Source organism: Typopeltis vanoorti, chromosome 1 (assembly GCF_054136105.1).
Source record: "Typopeltis vanoorti isolate ZY-2024b chromosome 1, IOZ_Tvanoo_1.0, whole genome shotgun sequence".
Taxonomy (NCBI): Eukaryota; Metazoa; Arthropoda; class Arachnida; order Uropygi; family Thelyphonidae; genus Typopeltis; species Typopeltis vanoorti.
The window spans coordinates 7,522,737-7,545,657 of record NC_143549.1 but is presented as its reverse complement, the minus strand read 5'-3'; the positions used below and the strand labels follow the sequence as shown (position 1 = coordinate 7,545,657).

Sequence of the window (22,921 nt, the reverse complement as noted above, 5' to 3'; positions counted from 1 at the left end):
TTTCATTAAGTCTATGTCAGGCCTCTAGAATGTGGAATTGAAAGATTGACTGAAAGAATACAATTTGCATAGCCTTGTAAAAAGAAGAAAGAAGTGGAGAGGAGTGTGAAGATACAACCGAAATATATATGGAACTGTATAACAGGAAAGAGAAGAAGCTAGGGATTTGGGGGTGGTAGCAGAAAGAAGGTTGAAGTTTATAGGATATATTGCTAAGGTTACTCATAAGATTACTTGGCTACTGAAGAACACACTAACAAGTATCTTTTGGCAGTGGTAATAACAATACAACCCATTCTGTTAAGAAGGGGTATATGTGGAACTATAAGGCAGGCAAAAACTTGTGACTGTTTAACCTCCCTATGGGCCGAGGTGGATGTGAGACCAAATTGCACTTCTTATCCATGTTATTCAACGGGTATTACAGAATCGTATCCAGATTTAGCTGGACGTCTATAGACGTCAAGGCCAGTTGGGGGTTAATTTGTACTTAAAAGATATAAGAAATAATCTGAAAGGAAACATTCAATTGTTTGCTGATGATGCAAAATTAGGTAATAGTTAATCAAGGTGATATGGAGAGCTTGCAAGATGATTTAAATAGGTTGTAATTATGGCAAAAGAAAACAGGTGTCAGTTTAATGTGGAGAAATGTAAAGTTATGCACTTTGGGATACAAAGATTACAAGCTGTGTACCACATTGATGGAGGTTGTACTCCGGAAAACAGATGAAGCTAGGGATTTAGGAGTGGCAGTGCATAGCTCATAAGATTACTTGGCTACTGAAGAACACACTATCAGGTATCTTTCAGCAGTGGTAATAACAGTACCACCCCTTCTGTGAAGAAGGTGTATATGAGAAACTACAAGGCAGGTGATTATGACAAGCTTAGTAGGAAGCTCAAACCATGGCATAAAACCCTGCAAGGGAAGGATGGTAGTACAGGTATCCCTTGATTAACGCGGTTAATTGATCCCTTGTTGTTACTGCGTATATATATTGATGTTAATCAAATCTAATAATCAATGGTAAAAATTACAATTCGTCCATGATCAATTACTGTATTAATAATTCATTTTATATGGCATTCTTTTTTGGAAAGATAAAAAATGAATGCAAAGTAAATGTTTAATAAATACTTATACCTACATTATTTACTGCAATTTTTTTTTATCAAAAGAAGTTATCACGAGTCATTTGAACAGTTTCAGTTTTTTTCTTATTGGCATAAATTCTACGATAACAAGCAAAATGACTCTCCAGACCCTGGCAAACAAGCAATAAAACAAAGAAAAAAACACTGCAAATATCATACATGATGGTACAAATTAAGTGGATATTGAATCCAACATTATTTCATAGCCGAAAGTTTCAGAGGTTGCAAGCATAAGCCACAGATCACTTTCCTTGGCATTTTCCATAATGCAAAGATCTCACATCTCCTAGAGGACATGTATGATAAATAAGCCTTTGGCTCTCTATTTCAGTAACACATGATGGTTTATTTATTTTCAGTTACAACCTAGAAATTATTGAACAAAGAGTAAAAAAAAAAAAAAAAAACTAAACCATATTATACTGACATCAGAGGTCGTGGTATATCTTTCAGATATAATTTACTGTAAAATATCACAAATCTTTACATAACATATGTTAAATCAAACTGACAGCAAAAAACAGTGCGGAATATCACTCGTAATATGAATTTACAGCTACTCATGACCTCCAAATTATACACTGAATTGTGTAAGAATATTTATATTAAACATCTTGCATGTATCTGTCAGATCAGTTGTGAGCTCTGCAAGGTTAAAGGCGCATTAATCAAAACTCTTGCTGCATACATCAAGGGATTGTCGCAATTCATTTCGCCGTGTTAATCAAATCCTGTGTTAACATGGAAGATAGTTAAGGGGCATCTAGAGGAAGATATTACACTGTATACCTAATGCAAGGAAAGTTAATGAGGTAGGAGTTAGATGGATGAGTAATTAATATCATTATGCATGACCTTCAGAAAAAGAAAATGCTGTAAAAACTACATAAGAAGAAAGGTGACCAGCAAACTCATGAACAGTACAAGGGAGAGGCAAGAAAAGTGACCTGTATGGTAAGGAAAGCAAAATGAGATTATGAAAAGAAAAAAAAAAACTAGCCAAGAGGCCAAAGGAAATTCCAGAGTGTGCTTCCTCTACATGACAAATAAGATAAAACATGACTATTGTTGTGTCGGAAAAAGTGATGAGTCATCCCTTTTTCCCACCCAACATTACGTTACCTCAGAAGGAAGGGATGGGATAAGGACATGCTTATGCCTCCTGATGGGAAATGCACCGAATAATGTCCCAGGAAAATGTAAATAACCAGATGTGTAAATTCTAAACATTGTTAAGATAGCCCATAAGTTTATTAAGATAGTAATTGTGAATGAATTAAAGTAGAAAGTCATGTATTATTACCAAATAAATATATATAAGCTAAGTACAAGTTTTAAAACATGTGAAGACAGTTCGTAGCCACGGCGTCCAATCGGCTGTCGCCGTATGCGTGACGACACCGCCGAGTGAGGGAGCTGCTTCGGAGTACAAAAGTTTCGGCGGAGTTCGAATCGCTCTCTTTTCTCTTATCTCTTATCGCTTATCTCTTGTGTCTCATCTCCGAGGTTCGTCGGCACCTTCCCGTAGGAGAACTATGTAGGGCATGCCGCCACGTGTAGCAAGAATCTCCCCTTGCTATGCATGTTACATCGGTCAAAGCTGCAACTACGTGTTCAAACACATTAGGAGAAAGAGCCGCTGATGAAATCTACGCCAGCGTACAAATCTATGTATGAGTGCTTTCGGTTCGTGTAGAACAAAGGAACAACGAAGCCCGCCATCAGAGGAGGTACAGTGAACAGATCAGAATACCTAGTCAAAGCAAGAATGGTAAGCGAAGATTTTCTTATATTAATGTAGGATTAAAGTATCCGTGGAGTAAAGAAACAGAAATTAAGAACACACGCCATTTACGTGTTGTGCCATAAGAACAGTCTGCAATTTGGACACTTTTGTTTACTGTTAAGAAGAAAACATATTAGGCTCCAGCCGAACGGGAGACCGAGCTCCGGACTGTTTAAGTGATTTAAGAAAAGTAATGTCATATGTTCAGAAAGTAATTAAATGTTAACAGATATTTTGGGGGAGAGAATTAAGTAAAAATAAGTACTGTTGTCCTAGAGAATTACATGTCAGATTTATTCAATTGTCTAATGTTTATATGTAGTGTTTCATGTATGATATTATCAGGTAACTTAATTGTAAGAGTCTGAGGATAGATATATGTACAGAAGTGAGGAATTTATGCCCAGTAAGAGATCATAGTGCAGAAGTTTAAATGTGTTTAATTAAGAGAGGGGAACCCAGACTCTTTTAAGGTTTAAGAATTTAAATAACATGTATACTTGTCTTTGTGAAATAATAAATGTGTTTCCTTTTACATAATCAATTGAGGTTGTCATATCTTCTGCGGATTTGAATTACTGTTTGGAAAATTTCGTACCTTGCATTTAAGGGGGAAACCAATAGTGATATGAGAATAGGGACCACGACTGCATATATCTTGATCCCTACAATTTTCCTTAAGTATTTTAGATAGTGTATCAGAATTTAGTTGCCAGCTGGCGCAGTCTATAATCCATACAAATTTGTCGGCAACCGAAGTCTGATAGTAAGAGATACAAAGTTTAATGTTAAACGTTAAGGTAAAGTAAAAGCCAAATTAAAGATAAAACTTCTAAAACGGGGACATAACACTATGGAAGGATAACCTTAATGAGTGCTGATGGTCACAGTGTGACAGAAACAAATAAAATAGTTGAGTTACTAAGTGACAATTTTGCAAGGATATATCATGCAAGTGAGGTTAATGCTGTGATATATGTGACAAAGACAGAGGAGGATGAATTGGAGATTCTTAGGATACTGCAGAATCTTCATGTAAATAACCATGGGATTAAATAGGAGATCAGCTCATATTTTGTGGGAATGTGCAATGAAACTGGCAATACCTCTGACTAGGATTTCTAATTTAAGTCTCAGCTCTGGTAAGACTTAAATTAGAAAGGCACCAAACAAGTGCAGAAATGAGTGGCCTCCTCTTGGTGTACCCTGAACACTTTAGGTGACTAACTGGCTCATTACACTATTCCTCTCATCTCGAGCTAGCACCCTGGGATGGGTTAGTTTCCTTGCTTGCAATAATCAAGAAAATAGCGTGTCTAATTCTGACTGGTTAGATCAGAAAACATGACCGTTTCAGGCCGTTGTGTCAGATGTAATTTATAGTTGTATCACGATGTCCATAACGTCTTTCATTGATAGAAACAGAATACCCCCATTTTCAATAAAGAAGTGCTTGCTGTTCATCGTTAAACCTTCTTCATCTGCAATTTTACGTTTTCTTGAACCCATTTTTGAAATTATTTTTAACAAATATATATCCTCTGAAAATACTAGTTGATGTTATTGAATTATATTAAAAGACGGACCAGGAACGCGACTGCAAAAGTGCACCAAAATCTCGGTTGTCGTCGGATGAAGTCGCCTTTGTTATCCCCACTCATGATGACTCGCGGCAAGTTGCACGGCAATATCACGAAGTATAGGTATAAAATTATTTTTAATTTATTATTCATATTATAAAATGCGTTGTTTAAATTCAACATACGGACCACATGCCATGTAAGTATGGTCAACCTATTATGGGCCGCCAAAAATGTATGGACACGTTTGGGCTGCCGGTTGCAGGCCCCTGGATTATACTAAGGCTTTAGGTGCTGTGGTAGACAGAGAAGTGAGGGTTACAAAAAATATTGCTAAGCCTGCTAAGTAGCTCATAAGATTACTTGGCTACAGAAAAACACACTAACAGTAGAGATAAGGAAGTTGTTATTAATCTTTATAAGACTGACACGTCCACATCTGGATTACTGTTCTCAGATCTGGTCTTCTGGGTTTCTTGGGGATGAAGAAGTTGTGAAGAGGATTCAGAAGCAAGCAACCAAGATGGTGAATGGTTAGGGGGGGGGGGAGACAGAACAAAAGGTCATCTCTGGCAGATGAGAAAAAAGGTGGTCAGTAGGAATATATGGACTAGATTTTTTTGCCTGGAGAGTTGTGATTGAGTGGAATGGGCTACCAGTGCCAGTTGTTAGCACTTTGTCTGTTAATGGGGTTAAGGAGAAGTAGGATAAATTGTGTGGATAGTTTGGATTTCCTGTAGTGAGTCTTCAATCTCCATGGAAGTGCTCATACAATAATAATAATAATAATAATAATAATATATATATATATATATATATATATATATATATATATATATATATATATATATATATATATATATATATTGGTGAGAGCACTGTTATCAGATTAATGTGTAAGAGATTTTTTTTATTTAATAGAGAATAGAGGGAGACAAGGGTAGAACAACAGACAATTCCTGGAAACTGTTTAAGAGGAAGTGGAAAAGGGATTGAGAGAGGATAATTCGTGCAGAGTGGTTTGCAAATGGAATACATGGCCTGAGAAGATGTGGTCTGTGTGGAAATTGTGAATGGGTTTACAGCACGTCGATGTATTTCTTGAGTGTGCCAACCAGCTATGAGGAATCTTTTGATTCAAAATTCAATTCAATTTAATGGAAATCTACTACTATTCCTACTAATAAAATTGGATTTAAAATAAGACTCTAGAGAAATAATCCCCAGCCAATAGCTATTAATACATATCCGCAATATATATAAGCTGTATTTGCTTATTGAATTATTTGAGTTTTATTTCATTTTTGTTCATTTTTATTTATTACATTGTTCCGTACCAGAGGTCAGGCTGAGATCAACAAGTGACAAGAATAGTAATGGTGTAGCATACTTTAGTGGATCATTATGTGCCACCTAGCATCTCTGAGGAGGAGTGGTGGGGGATCTGGAAGTTCTGATAAACACCTAGAACAAAAATGATATTGAAGCAACTGATACGACCACAAGAAAGAACATAAATTACTTTGATAACTATGCTATTAGTATGCTCTTTCTTGTGGTTATATCAGCTCCTTTGATATCGTTTTTTATCCAGGATGTTTATCAGAACTTGCCAGACACCACCTCATACAATATGCAATCCAGGTGATTTTAATATTATTATTATTATTATTAAGAGGGACCTCCAGGGAGTCAGAGACTCATCAATGGAGGCCACATACTACACACAATGCTTGCACTCACAACATCCAATGGCAAGACATTCCAATCATGCACCATCCTCTGAGAGAAAACCTAGCCCTCACACCCTTCTTGGTGGCCTTCATTCTCAGCTTCCAAGGATGCCCTCTCTTCCTTTTCCCACCCTTCATAAATTGAAAAATTCCATCAATTAAAATCCTGTGTGACCCTTTCAGAAGTTTGTAAGTCTCAATCAAATCACCCCTCTTCCTCCTGTTTGCTAGTGTCTGCAGTCTACCAATTCTCAATCTGTCTTCATGATCAGTATTCCACAAACCTGATATTTTTAACACTCTCCTTTGTACTCTCTCCAATATATATCAGAATCACAATGGAAACCAAGAGACCAGACCTGTGCACAACAGTCCAAGTGAAGTCTCATCAAGGCCTCTGTAAAGAGACAAAATAACTCCTTATCTTTATATGTGAATGTTCCTTTCAGCATTGCAATTATCTCTTGAGTTGCATTTGTAATCTTAGATACATGACCCCTGAACTTCAACTTCCTATCCATTAACATTCCAAGATCCCTAGCCTCATCAGTTTCTTCTAGCCTAATCCCACCAATATAATATGAAATTGGATATCTAATCATGCCAAAGTGAATGACTTTACATTTACTGCCATTGAACCGACACCCATTTTTCCATTCCCACAATTCCAGCCTATTTAAATCATTCTGTAAAAACTGCATATCAGCAGCATTCCTGATTACCCTACCCATCTTTGCATCATCAGTAAATAGTAGTATGTCGCTTGTCAAATCCTTCCCAATATCATTAATGTACAGATTGAATAACAGTGGACCAAGCACCGATCCTTATAGTACACCACTTGTTACCTTAAACCTTACAGACTCAGGTCCCCAGTATACCACTTTTTGATATCTGTCAGTCAGCCATCCTCTTATCCATGCTAATATTCTTTAACCTAAACCCATTTTCTCCAATTTATGCAACAGTCCACCATGCCGTATTCTGTCAAAAGCCTTAGCAAAATCCAAAGGTATCATGGTGTATCCATTCCCCTTGTCTAGTTCAATGGTAACATTATACAATGTGAGCAAATTGCTAAACCATGTACCTTAGTAAACCCATGTTGTTCATTGCAAAGTAGAGATTCAATGTCAACCCATTTCTGAATGCAGGCCCTAACCAATTTTTTCAAAATCTTCACCACACCACTCTTGAGATACTAACTGATCGGCAGTTGGATACATCAGTCTTTGCACCACCCTTGTGGAATGGAATTACCATACATTCCTTCCATTCCTGCAGAATCTTTCCTGTTCTGAGACTCATATTAAACATCCTGGTCAAAGGAATGGGCAGTTCAGCTGAACACTCTTTTAACACACTTGATGATATTCCATCTGTTCCAAATGCTGAATTCTTATTCAATTTGTGCAACAGCTCTAATACCTCAGCCTCATACACCTGAACAACTTCTTCTGCATCTGTAACCCTCATGCCATCTGGATTTAGAAGAGTTATTGTTTCATGTTCATTCTTTCTTTTACTTGCAACATATTGATAGATTCTTGTGGGTTGTCTTTAGCATGCAAAGCCAGTTTCTTTTCATACTCAGACTTTGCTTTCCATACAACAGTTGTGACTATTCTAGCCTGCTGCTTATAACATTCATAACACAGGTCATCCTTATGTAAACGGTATTTCTTGCACATCATCCTTTTCTTACGAATCTCTTGCTTAATAAGATTACACATCCATTTGACTCCTACTCTATTTATTCTTCGAACTCTGATATGGCATCATTCAAGTGTTGTTTAGATGCTTCCCATGCACTCTCAATATTCTTTCCATCCAGCAACCAATCCCATTCCACTGAACTCAGTGTACTCCTTAGGTCATAATTTCCTGCTTTGTAGTTCAGCATGTACCCTTTTATAAATGGAACATTCATAAACTTAGTCACTTACCAAGTGAGTACCACACGATTACTGTCACCTACTAGACGCAGAATAGTTGCGTCTTTAACTGAAAAGTCCTCTGACACTATAATCAAATCTAACACTCTTTGACCTCGAGTTCCTTCTGTCACATGTTGCTTGAGGAAGTTGTCCCACAACAGATCAATAAATGCATTTTCATTCTTCTCGTGAGATTCTACTGCTACTTAATCAATATTTGGATAATTAAAGTCTCCCATTATGATTACTCTTTTCGAGTTCATCTTTTCTATTTGTTGACACATTTCTTCATCACCAGCAACTGATCGACCAGGTCTGTAACAGATACCCGTAATAATAATAATAATAATAATAATAATAATGTAATTAGTCTTTAGATTCCACCTCACACCAGATGGCTTCAAACTCAATGCCACATGAAATATTTTTAGTATTAGTACTATTGTACTAATACTAAATTAGCACAATACAATCATAGGTCTCAACCCTATCTGGATTCAAGTCATCGGATATTATTAGCAGCAGACCCCATCCTCTCCTATCCTTCCTAGAAATACTGTGCCCTTGACACTCGATACCAGTTATTAGGTCTAATTCTGATAGCTCGGTCTCACTAATACCTACAACATTAGCAGCACACCCCCTCCTCTCCTATCCTATCCTCTCTATTCTTCCTAAAGATACTGTAGCCTTGACACTCGATACCAGTTATCAGGACTGATTCTGATAGCTCAGTCTCACTAATACCTACAATCTGAGGTCACAACATATTGACTAAGGCAACAAACTCTATCCATTTGTTTCTGATACTCCTAGCATTTGTGTATAGACATAATAATCTACCTGTTTGTTCTTTTGTATTGTCTTGTCTGCAGTCTGCCTGACATAGTTGGACAACTTGTAGATCTCTATTATTTTCTAATACCTTACACATATAGACATCTTCACACACATATGATGGGTCAGAATGAGACAAACACCAACCCGAAATCGTTCTCTCCTCGTCAAAATTCACATGACAAAGACCATTCGCGTCATTAACACAGTTATATAACTGTTTTAGGTCTCATACCAGCTATTAGTTTTTCTAGACTCCTGATACCAAATGCATTCAGGCATAGGCCATCCCTCTTATACAAATTCAATCTTCCCTCAAACTCACTGTACATCTAAAAACTCATATTCATTCCTTCTACATAGCCTATGCATTAAATCGTTTCCCATCATAGCCCTTCTTTTTAATTCATTTTTATCATAGCGAGGTAAAATACTAATGAATTTCACTTTCTCACTCTTCACTCTCGCCTCTTCCAACAACCCATTCATGTCCTCTCTCATACTGAACTTATCAACAGTTAAATTGTTCTCACCTACTACGAAAGTTTGAATTGCTTTTTTTTGAACTACTGTTTTTGAATTGCTTGCATTATATTTTTAATTTTTGCTCCAAGAAAACTCGATATGATAATTGCTCATCTATAGCATGTTTTATTATAGTGTCACCATACCAAATAACTTCTTTCTTTTTACTAACAACGTCACTTACCTGATTTCTGTTCTTTCCTGACTTACCCGTTTCCTTGCTTAGTTGTTTCTTATTTTCCTGTTCATTTTTCTTTTTTCCCTATGATCATTTAAACGTCTCTCAACTTTTTGCAATTCCGCGTTGTCTCTCTGATGATCTACTTCAACTTTGCTATTTTGGCGGTTAATTTATTTTCGTTAACCTCCTCCATGTTTACAATAACATCGTTAGCAAGGCTAACCTACTTGTTATTGAATGATGTTGAAAGTTTGCAGGAGGATTTAAATAAGCTGGTAAAATGGGCAAAAGAAAATGGATGTCAGTTCAATGTGGAAAAGTGTAAAGTCATGCATTTTGGGATTAAAAGATTACCAGCTGTGTACTACATCGATGGAAAGGTACTCCAAGAGATTGATGAGGCTAGGGACTTAGGGGTATTGGTAGATAGGGAGATGAAATTCAGAGGACACATTGCTAAGGTGTCCAAGATTGCACATAGGATTACTTGGTTGTTGAGGAACACACTGACATCCAGAGATAAAGAGGTTATTATTCCCCTTTATAAAGCATTGATACTTCCACATTTGGATTACTGTGCTCAGGTCTGGTCACCTGGATTCCTTGGAGATGAGGAGGCTGTGGAGAGGGTTCAGAGAAGAGTGACCAAGTTGGTGAGTGATATAAAAAATGCTCCCTACATTGATAGATTGAGAGCTTGTGGATTGCAGAGATTGGTTGACAGGCGAAGAAGAGGGGATATGATAGAAACATTCAAATTACTAAAAGGTTTTTATAGGATTGATGCAGGGGAAATGTTTCAGCTGTGTGATAGTGATGGAAGAACAAGAGGTCATCTCTGGAAATTAAAGAAGAGTGTGGTTAACAAAGGTGTCAGAACAAGGTTTTTTGCCTGGAGGGTGGTGAATGAGTGGAATTCATTGCCTGACTTAGTTGTGAGCTCTTCGTCTGTAAATGAATTCAAGAAGAGATATGACAGATATTGTTTTGCTAGTTTGGGTCTCCCGCGATGAGTCTACTGACTCCATGGAGATACCCGTAATAATAATAATAATAATAAAAATAATAATTTTTATTATTATTATTATTATTACGGGTATCTCTGGAAATTAAAGAAGAGTGTGGTTAACAAAGGTGTCAGAACAAGGTTTTTTGCCTGGAGGGTGCTGAATGAGTGGAATTCATTGCCTGACTTAGTTGTGAGCTCTTTGTCTGTAAATGAATTCAAGAAGAGATATGACAGATATTGTTTTGCTAGTTTGGGTCTCCCGCGATGAGTCTACTGACTCCATGGAGATACCCGTAATAATAATAATAATAATAAAAATAATAATTATTGCCTGCGGTGCTTTTTTTAGCATTACATTTCTTGCCCTTTTTTGGTGCCATTTTAATGTACATAAATACACTATAAAACACTAAAATCTACACTAGAATACTACAAAGCACTAATTTTCTAAGGAAAAACACAATATAAACAGAAAAAATCACCAACTTTACAGGACCACTAAATTCACCGACCAGCCATTATGTATCCTCGAACCAGAATCAAATATTATTATTATTACCGCCCAAGACCCCATGGAGTCAGACTCATCTGGGAGGTCCTTTTATCATACACACAGCTCATCATACCATGCTTTAAACACACTCAAATTCTCTGCAGACACCACATTCTCAGGCAAGGCATTCCAATCATTCACAACTCTGCATGAAAAACACCTGCCTCTCACTCCCCTACTCACACCCTCTTTATACAGTTTCCAGGGATGACCTCTGGTTCTCCCCTGATCTCCCACTATTCTCTGTAAAACTTCTCCAGCATTGATCCTATAACAACCTCTTACCAACTTATAGGTCTCTATCATATCTCCCCTCTTCCTCCTGTCCACCAGGACTCTGCAAGTTGCATCTCCCCCATCTTTCCTCATACTCGACATTCCAGAAGTTAGAAACTACCTTTGTCAGTCACCTCTGGACCCTTTCCAACATCTCTTCACCCTTCTGAAAACCAGGTGACCAAATCTGGGCACAATAGTCCATGTGTGGCATAATCAAAGCTTTATACAATGGAACAAGAATCTCCATACTTCTACAAGTCAGTGAGTGTCCTCTGCATCATTCCCAGAAGCCTTTCTGTTGTCTTCACAATTTTGGCAATGTGTTCCCTAAATTTCAGATCCTTATCCACTATCACCCCCAAATCTCTTATTTCCTCCACCTCCAACAATATATCCTCACCAAGCATAAATTCTGCATCCAATCCTTGTTTTCAAAATTTTAAAACCTTACATTTTGCAACAACGAACTCGCATCCCCATTCCCAATCACTCAATTTATTCAAGTCTTCTTGTGAGGCCACAACATTTTCTCTACTCTTCTATATAAAGGTTGAAACTCTGAGTAGACTGAATATATTTTATTTTATATAAAGTAAAATTATTCTTAAGGTAATTGTCTGCATAACTTTTTATACAATGAAAACTACAAAAGCATGTGAATTACCAAGTCTCCAGTCATTATGTGGCTCAAAATGAAACCAATCAAATCAATCTTTCATCTCCTCTAAGCTATTTGGGAAAGCCTTCCTTCACATTTATGTTGGAGGCTTAATGGAGTGAAACAGCACTGAGAAAAGATTAAAGATACTATTTAATTTTTCCAATATATTGTCTCAGTCACAGAGACATTTTCAGAAATATGAAAATTTCTGAAAATGTCAGAAACTATCTCTCTCACACACACACACACACACACACACACACACACACACACACACACACACACACACACACACACACACACACACACACACACAAAGGCAAAATAAAATGTGTTGACTTTGTGTGTGTGTGCTCTCTCTCTCTATTCTTCATCTTAGAATCTCATTTACAATGGAAAAGAAAACTATTAACAGTCTAGCCTTCCCAGACACGTGGAAACATGCCTGCCTAATGCTAATCTGTCCTTTTTAGTGTACAGTAAATCCACTCATGCAGGCACAAACTTTCTCATCATCTCGCTCTGAACAATATAGTATCATTAAAACTCTAACCAACAGAGCCTGTAACCTTCATTTCAATGAGGCCTCTAATGAAAAATAAGACATCATGCTCTATCACAGCAAATTTAGAAGAGAAAGACTGTTTTTAGAATCTGCAGCAGATCTCAAAAATGCCTAATTGGAATAAATATGATTGCATAAAACTTTCCAAATTTAAATCACAGTTTATATCTAAAGAAATCAACAGATTCCCACAGAGGACACCCTAATTAATCCATGTCTTTCAATTAGTTCTGCGTTGCATTTTGTGTGTGTTACAAGTGTCACATTGCACTCCCCGAAGATGCCTCTGTGAATGAGACAAAATACTGGAAGAAGTCACCAACATTAGTTCTACACAGCACTTAACACATGGATATTTCCTTCCCATTTTCCAAGGATTACAGTCCACAATTATGCAAGAAAAATATTAATAAGTTCTTTCCCTGTTCCCAAAATTCTAACTGGTTCAAAGCTGTTATAAAATAAATAAATAAATGTAATATGAAATTTTCATTCCCTGTGGAACAAAAACTTTCTAATACTATATCATCAAAACAATAAATGCTATTCTATTTTAAGAATGTTGAAATACTTACACACTTCCAGACATTGTTACTGAGCGAATGACAACAAATATCATAATGAAGACAGCAATTAATAAAGACACTAACGATATCTGCAAATAAACAATATATTACTGAATCCAAGAATTAACAGCATAATATGAAAGTTTAAAGACTATTTGCATGAAAAGCAAAAGTTGAACTGTTACTTATGTTTCTTGTAAATCTATCCAATAAATAGCATAATGCTTTTTAGCATACCCAAGATGAGTCAAGTTATTTTGCATTTTCTAACACATTTTATAATTTTTAATTTTTTTAAATTTCATTTTTATTCTTAAACAAACACTTATAGTGTCCGATTAAGAATGTGAACATAATAATTACCGATTACAGAGTTATTCAGGAGGCTTAGCTACAGGCCTCATGGACTAACACTACTGACAGTATGATATTGTGAATTTCCCAGATGAGTCTTTGACTCCATGAGGTCTTGTTTAATAATAATAATAATATAACGAATTCACAAATGTGCATAAAAATAGATTAAAAATAAAAATATTTGGATTCATGAATGTATATATGCACACATTTTAATAACATTTATGAATACAAAATATAATAAATTTAGTTCAATCCTTTATCCAAGTGTAAGCAAACAAAGTTTGTGCCTGAAGTATCTTCAGGACTGAGAAAACTCGTGGCAAAGGCGGACCAAGCTCTCGCCTTTGCCACAAGTTGCCTCAGCCCTGAAGATACTTCAGTTGCAAACTTTGTTTGCTTACACTTGGATAGAGGGCTGAACTAAATTTATTATGGTCTAACCAAGTGGAAAAAAAAACTTCCAAGAATACAAAATATCTTATAAATCAGTATATATAACCAGAATGTGCATGGCACAAAGCATAAATTTGAGTTTAAAGCTTACCTGTTTGAAAAGTAAAAGTTGAAAATAATTTATGTTTCTATCACAAATTCTTCCAATTAATATGCATAATGACTTTCAGCATACCCAAGCTGAGTTGAATTATTTTGTGTTTTTTAACATATTTTGTAATTGTTAATTAAATAGTAGTATTTTATTAATTTAAATGAATTCAAACCTATTAACCAAATTCAAATTCATAATCTGTTACCCTGTCCAAAATATAAACTTTCAACAATGATGCTACCAGGAGTATAAAAAAAAGTCTATGTTCATGCAAATTGTCATACTACAACCAAACAGGAAGATCAGTCTACAAATGTATTTCTGAACATCAAGACCACATTTGGCTCATCAAACCACAGAAATCAAGCTTGGCTCAGCATGGAATGGAATTTAAAATACAAATCATAGAATTCAATGGAAAAGCAAAAATCTTTTACAGAGCTCTAAATACGAAAGGCTATTCAAAGCTATACTGAGGCTGCACTTCACAGACCAAATGTTAATCACAACAATTGCACTACTATCTCAAAAGATTGAGAAACTGTTATACACAACTGAGTTAAACAGATTTGTATTATAATAATTAATTTATCATTTCAGCCCAATAGTATAACAGATGCACAACTACTTGTACACAGGGATTCGAATTTAGCACATGCCCTGTACTGTTTTATTGTTCAAATTCCTTACTGTTATTCTTCGCTCACTGATGATGTCTTACGATAACTAAGATGAAATATTTGTAAAATAAATATTATATTCTTCTGTGCCAGATGTGTGAATGTTTAATTATGGAAACTTCACAAGAAAGTACTATTTTCTAGTTTATTATTATTATTTTATTTTGGTTTATTTATTTATTATTATTATTTTAATAACTAATAATTAAGGAATTGACAGCGTACACTAGAAATATAAATTAAAACAACTTTAATAAATACTTTCCGATATTTCGGCAACGTCACGTTGCCATCTTCTATGGGAACTTAAAGAACAGGTGCACGCAAGTACTACATAACAGCAAATGAGAAAAGAAGCGAGGAAGCAACCGTTTCCCTAAAGTCCTGATGGTGCTCCCTGGCGGGCTATATTGGTAGTTATTGGCCTTTGGGCTGAAGTTCTTCTGATATATGTTTCACAAATTTGGGGCAGTCTTATGCACCCAAATTTGTTGAGGTTTGGCATGTTCCTAAGGGCTGAGGCTGTTTCCATGAATAGTCTTTCATATTTGAACTTGCTGTGGTGTGTTACTGTGGCTTTCTTCCACCTTATTCTGTGGTGGATATCCAGAGCATGGTCTGCAAGCTCAGAGTGGCTATACTGGTGAAATCAGATGTAGTCCTTGTGTTCTGAGATTCTGATATTTGCTGTCCTGCCTGTTTGGCCAAAGTAGGACAATTTACAGCTGCAAGGGACCTGGTATACACCAGGTAGGTCTAGGGGAAGTGGTTGGTCTTTAGTGGAGCGGATAAGGGATGCTAATTTTCTATATGGTCTGTAACAGGCGGTTAAGTCATGTTTTTTTAGGATTTTGTTGATTTTTTCTGAGGTGCCTTGGATGTAGGGGATGGTGATGTATTTAGAGTAATCTTTTTTGTGAAGGGGAGGAGTGGGTGTGGATAACTGGTTTAAGTATTTTTTGGATTATTATTTTTTTTTTTTTGGGGGGGGGGGGGGTAGCCATTGGCTGAGAAAGTGTTAAGGATGTGATTTAGTTCAGTGGTTCGGGCTTGATCATTGGAACAGATAAGTTCTGCCCTGTTGAATAGTGTCTTAATAACTCCATAATGTTGTGAGGGGGGGGGGGGGTGGATTGTTGGTGAATGTGTCTGGCTGTATGCGTGGGTTTTCTATAAACTGAGAAAACCAAGGTTCCATCAGGTTGGTGGGTGACTAGTGTGTCTAGGAAGGGGAGGCTATTGTTTTTCTCTTTTTCCAGGGTGAACTTGATTCTAGGGTGTTGGATGTTTAAGTGTGTTAAGAAGGAGAGGGAGTGTATCAAGGCCATGTGGCCAAATAGCGAACACATCATCAACGTAGTGAAGCCATATGGTAGGTCTTTGTGGGGCTGAGTTTAAGGCTTTCTCTTCAAAAGTCTCCATTGGCCAAGGGTGGGGAAAGTGGTGAACCCATGACTGTCCAATCTATCTGTTTATAGAATTTTTCCTGCCAAACGAAATAGCCTGAGTTCATTGTGAACTGAAATAGGGCTGAGATATCGGGAGGAAATTTAGTTTGGATTAGCTCTAAGGTTTTTTTAAATTTTGTGAATAAGGAGAATACGTCAAAACTGACCATTATGTCATTATGTTGGAGTGTAAGGTTTTCTATACTGGCTTTGAAGTGGGCTGAGTTTTTTTATATGTGATGGTGTATTGCCAGTATAGTGTGAGAGCACTTTGGCTAAATATTTAGCTGGTTTGTAAGTGGGGGGAATCAATGCCATCCACTATGGGACGTAACGGCACATTTTCTTTGTGTATTTTTGGGAGCCCATATATACGGGGGGGGGGGTCTAGAGTTATATGGTTTTAGTCTGTTAGTAATCTCCACGGGCCAAGAAGTAACCTTCTTAAGGAGCCTATGGAGTTTTCTAATTTGTGAGTTGGTGGGATTGTATTCAATGGGGAGGTAAGTAGCTCGATCTAATAGTAAAGCCTTAAGCTTACCTGTTTAGTCATTATGATTGAGCACCACAGTGGCATTCCTCTTATCTGGTTTGGTGATAACTATTTCTTTGTTTTTCTTCAATTCTTGTAGTGACTTGTATTCACTAATGGATATGTTGGTTTTTGGTGGTTTTGCTTTTGTGAGAACACAGGCTACATCCAATCTAATATCGTTGGCAATGTGGTTTGGAAGGTGGCGAATCCCACGTTTAATCTGGATCATGAATTCCTTGGCTGGTAATTTCCTAGGAGCAATGGTGAAGTTGTGACCACGTGACAGAGCGTTGAGTGCTTCAGGCTTCAAGGTAACTGACGAAAGGTTAACTACAGTGTTGGTTTGTAGTTTTTGTTTGGCCATCGAATTCTTTTTTAGTTTATCAAACTTGCTGATATGTCGACTCCGTATTCGGTCGAATTCTTTATTTGCTGCAGTACAGAGGACGTCATGTAGAACTGACCAAAGTTCGTGATTATGCGTATTTGAAAGCTCATCCTCTAGCACTAAAATAGCTCTGTTTATGTCGGCTAGGGAACCGCGTGTAGCGGTAATTTGCTCCTGAAGTAAAGACTGGCTCGCCCGGTTGTAGATATGGAGAGCTTTCTGTGAAACAAAACGGTGCTTAAATTTTACACAATTTGGGATTACCTGGTTATACCCGCCACAGAATAAGGTGGAAGAATGCCACAGTAATACACCGCAGTAAGTTCAAATATGAAAGACTATTCATGGAATCAGCCTCAGCCCTTAGGAACATGCCAAAACTCAACAAATTTGGGTGCATAAGACTGCCGAAAATTTGGGAAAACTGCGGCATTACGGCAAACTGAAGCTGAAGTTATCCAGACAACTGAATCGTCTGACCTTCTTAAAACGCTGCCAGGATAACCAGGTAATTCCAAATTGTGTAAATGTAAATTGTGTTGTAGATATGGAGAGCTTTCTGTGAAACGAAACGGTGCTTAAATTTTACACAATTTGGGATTACCTGGTTATACCCGCCACAGAATAAGGTGGAAGAAAGCCACAGTAATACGCCGCAGTAAGTTCAAATATGAAAGACTATTCATGGAATCAGCCAGATTCCATGAATAGTCTTCTGGCATAAGACTGCCCCAAATTTGGGAAACATACATCAGAAGAACTTCAGCCCAAAGACCAATAACTACCAATATAGCCTGCCAGGGGGCACCATCCGGACTTTAGGAAAACGGTAGCTTCCTCGCTTCTTTCCTCATTTGCTGTTATGTAGTACTTGCGTGCACTTGTTCTTTATTTTAAGTTCCCATAGAAGATGGCAACATGACGTTGCCGAAATATCGGAAAGTATTTATTAAAGTTGTTTTAATTTATATTTCTAGTGTACGCTGTCAATTCCTTAATTATTAGTTATCATGTCTAACCAGCATATAAGCCTTTCAACAAGAATTACGTTCATTCATGGAGATTCCTTCACATGCAAGGCCTGCCATTACGGCAAACTGAAGCTGAAGTTATCCAGACAACTGAATCGTCTGACCTTCTTAAAACGCTGCCAGGATAACTAGGTAATTCCAAATTGTGTAAAACACCGTTTCGTTTTACAGAAAGCTCTCCATATCTACAACCGGGCGAGCCAGGCTTTACTTCGGGAGCAAATTACCGCTACACGTGGTTCCCTAGCCGACATAAACAGAGCTATTTTAGTGCTAGAGGATGAGCTTTCAAATACGCTTAATCATGAACTTTGGTCAGTTCTACATGACGTCCCGTGTACTGCGGCAAATAAAGAATTCTAATGAATACGGAGTCGACATATCAGCAAGTTTGATAAACTAAAAAAGAACTCGATGTTCAAACAAAAACTACAAACCAACACTGTAGTTAACCTTTTGTCAGTTACCTTGAAGCCTGAAGCACTCAACGCTCTGTCATGTGGTCACAACTTCGCCATTGCTCCTAGGAAATTACCGACCAAGGAATTCATGATCCAGATTAAACCCGGGATTCACCACCTTCCAAACCACATCGCCAACGATATTAGATTGGATGTAGCCTGTGTTCTCACAAAAGCAAAACCACCAAAAACCAACATATCCATTATTGAATACAAGTCACTACAAGAATTGAAGAAAAACAAAGAAATAGTTATCGCCAAACCAGATAAAGGGAACGCCACTGTGGTGCTCAATCATAATGACTACACAGGTAAGCTTAAGGCTTTACTATTAGATCGAGCTACTTACCTCCCCACTGAATACAATCCCACCAACTCACAAATTAGAAAACTCCATAGGCTCCTTAAGAAGGTTACTTCTTGGCCTGTGGAGATTATTAACAGACTAAAACCATATAACTCTAGACGCCCCCCCCGTATATATGGGCTCCCAAAAATACACAAAGAAAATGTGCCATTACGTCCCATAGTGGATGGCATTGATTCCCCCACTTACAAACTAGCTAAATATTTAGCCAAAGTGCTCTCACACTATACTGGCAATACACCATCACACATAAAAAACTCAGCCCACTTCAAAGTCAGTATAGAAAACCTTACACTCCAACATAATGACATAATGGTCAGTTTTGACGTATTCTCCTTATTCACAAAATTCAAAAAAAAACCTTAGAGCTAATCCAAGCTAAATTTCCTCCCGATATCGAAGAAAAGTAATTAGTGCATAGGAGATACTTAAGAAAAAATTGTTGACAGCATTAATAAATTGTATACCTCGAGTGAAAAAGATAAAGCAATTTGGAATAAAATGGATGATAAAAGGAATAAAAGGGATACTGCAGAAGAAAAATAGATTATGGAAGGCATATAAAGAGAGAGAGGTGGAGAATAGTTACATGAAAAATATAAGGCTTAGGCTAGGAAAGTGACTAGTATTGTAAGGAGAAAAAAATTAGAACATGAGAGAAGACTGGCACCGCAATCCAAGGAGAATCCCAAGGAGTTCTTTTGCTATACGAGTGCAAGGAAAAATGATAGTGGATGGAGATGGGAATCAGGTGACCAAAATAAATGACATTCTTCTTCTTTTTAGCCATTTTCTATCCACTGTTGGACGAAGGTCTCCTCCACCTTCTTTCCACCTTTCTCTGTTCTTGACAATGGTTGAGCAATTTTCCCCAACAAAATTTGACAATTCATCACTCCACCTTCTTTTAGGATGTCCTTGTTCACCTTCTTTTGGAATCCAGTTCCTAAATATGGTAGGCTATCACTCATCTTCTCTTCTGGATAGATGTCTGGCCCATTTCCATTTCAGTTATGAAGAAGAATGATGTCAGTGACATGAGTCTGGCTTCTTATCCAGGTGTTTCACTTCTTATCTTTTGATGTTATGTCTAGCATCAGCCTCTCCATTTTTCTTTGAGTTGTTGCTAGTTTATTTGCCAGTGCCTTTTGTTAGAGACCAAATTTCACATCCATATGTGATGACTGGAAGTATACACTGTTTAAATGTCTTCCTTTTTAAGCAGAGTGGGACATCATTATTTTGAAAAATGCTTTTCAATTTTCTGAATGTACTCCAGGCAAGTTGAACTCTCCTATTTATTTCCTTTTGGAGTTCACAGTTTAGATCAATGAGATGACCTAAGTATGTATATGGCAGTATATGGTATGTATAAGAGATTCTTTCCAAGAAATTGTTTTCTATTATTATTTTTGGTGTTACAAAAATTAAACATGATTTTAGTTTTTTCTCTGTTTATTTTTAGACCAACTTTTCTGCTTTCATGATATAGGTCTTCTCTCATTATATTAAGGTCCTCTGGAGTGTTTGCAAAAATTATGATATCATCTGCATATCTTAGATATGTTAAGTTTCTATTATTAATTTTTATACCAAGGTTTGTCCAGTCATATTATTAAATATTTCTTGAAGGACTGCTGTAAAGATTCTGTGTAATAGAGAGTCTCCTTATAGGACACCTTTTTCAATTGATATTTTATTGTTACTCATGTGAAGTTGGATTGTTGCTGTTGCAGTGTGGTATGTTTCCTGGAGGAGGTCCATATATTCTCCAGGAACTCCATGATTCTGGAGTGCTTTGATGCATTAGTTTCAATAAAATCAAATGCTTTTTCACAATCAATAAACGCAAAACAGAGAGGCAATTGGTTTTCTTCTGCTTTTTCTATTATTTGTTTTATTGCATGGATATGATCAATTGTGTTAAAGCCTTTACAGACTCTTGCTTGTTCTACTGGTTGATTTTAGTCTAGAAGAGGAGTTAACCTGTTTGTTATTACTTTTGTGAGAATTTTGTACAGATTAGAGAGAATATTAATTGGTCTATAGTTCTTTACTTCTTCATCCTCTTTTTTAAAAACAGTATCAGAGTAGCATTTTTCCAGTTTTCTGTTATCTTCTCCTCTATTAGGCATTGATTTAATAAGTTTGCGACATGGTGAATTATGTGTTCCATCCAGATACTACAGGTTTTATTTCTAGAAGGATAATGAGTGATGAATTGTTTGAAGTGAATATAGAGGATGTATTCCAAATACCGAGTACACTAAATGTCAATAAAGAAAGGGGACTAGATGGAATTTCACCATGTGTTTTAAGGAAATATGCTGTGGATTTGACTATGCTGTCAACTTGGCTGTTCAATGAAAGTCTTGCAATGGAGCAGGATTCTAGAAAGTGGAAGGAAGGTAAGATAGTACCATTGCTTAAGGGTGGTGATACAATGGAGGTATCAAACTATAGGCCTGTTAGTATTTCTTCTGTAGTTGTTAAGATTGTGGAGATATTGGTAAGAACTCATATACAGAATTGGGCAAATTAGGGTAATATTATTTATGCAGGCCAGCATGGATTTGTTAAAGGGTGACTTTGTTTTAGTAATCAGGTTGCTTTTTACATTAGAGTAACAAGAGCAGTAACTCCGCCATTGCCGGTCCCAAGCCCGGATGAGAAAGGAGGACAGTTGTACTTGTGGCTAGCCACCATAATATAGAAAAAACATATTACTACAGAAACCTCAACCATTGTTGGAAAACTGACATAAAACCAAGAGGGAGAAGTACTGAGAAAATGAAGCAAGCCAGTGGAAGCCCCATTGGGAAAGATCACAGGCAGAAAACTCCAAGAAAAAACCTCTTTAGCCCAAAACTTTCAACCAAAATTGGATTTTGGAATATTAGAACTTTGTACGAAAGTGGAAAAGCTAACTTACTAACCAGAGAAATGGACAGATACAAAATACAAATACTAGGTCTAAATGAGACAAGATGGAATGGTAGCAGAGAAATCCAACTAACAACAAACAAATACATTTTATATTCTGGAAACCAAAATGAAGATGACACACATAGCAAAGGTGTAGCATGTCATATTAACAACAGATGCTAGAAGAGCACTAATTGAATGGAAACCAGTTTCTGAAAAAAATCATCAAAGCTAGATACAGAAATGTGACTATAATAAACATATATGGACCAACGAACAATGCAAAAACAGAAGAGAAAGAAGACGTCTATGGCATGCTGCAGAAAGAAGGAGATAGTAATGTGGGATATGAACAAATAATGGGAAAAGAAGGATTAGGAAACTGTAACGAAAATGGAGAAATCCTAAAAGACTTTTGCACTTTCAATGATATGATCATAGGCGAAACCTTATTTAAACATAAAGACATCCATAAACAGACTTGGATATCACCGGATAAGAAATCCAAAAACCAAATAGACCATATTTTAATAAACAGACCTTGGATAACCTCTTTGATGGATGTAAGAGTTTGGAGAGGTGCAGATGCCTTTACAGACCACTTATTGATTGCAAAAATAAAAATGAAACTAAGAAAAATATTTAAAGACAAGAACCAAAGAATTAAATACAATATATCCAAACTGACACACAAGGATACAAAAGATAAATATAAAGTAACATTAAGCTTGTAGAACAACATACAGAAATAGACATTGAAGAGAAGTGGGAAAAAATAAAGAATATATTTAATAGTACTGCCAAAGAAG

At 36.7% G+C, this 22,921-nt stretch overlaps 1 protein-coding gene across 1 annotated transcript in view; it reads right to left on the bottom strand.

The window, feature by feature from the left end:
• The window catches only part of LOC150109763 (putative sodium-coupled neutral amino acid transporter 11), a 459,145-nt gene that overhangs the window by 181,640 nt on the left and 254,584 nt on the right, over positions 1-22,921 (bottom strand). Inside the window, exon 8 of the mRNA XM_090396214.1 lies at positions 13,380-13,459. Within this exon, the coding sequence (XP_090252340.1) occupies positions 13,380-13,459 (80 nt within the window). The remainder of the gene's footprint in view (positions 1-13,379; positions 13,460-22,921) is intronic.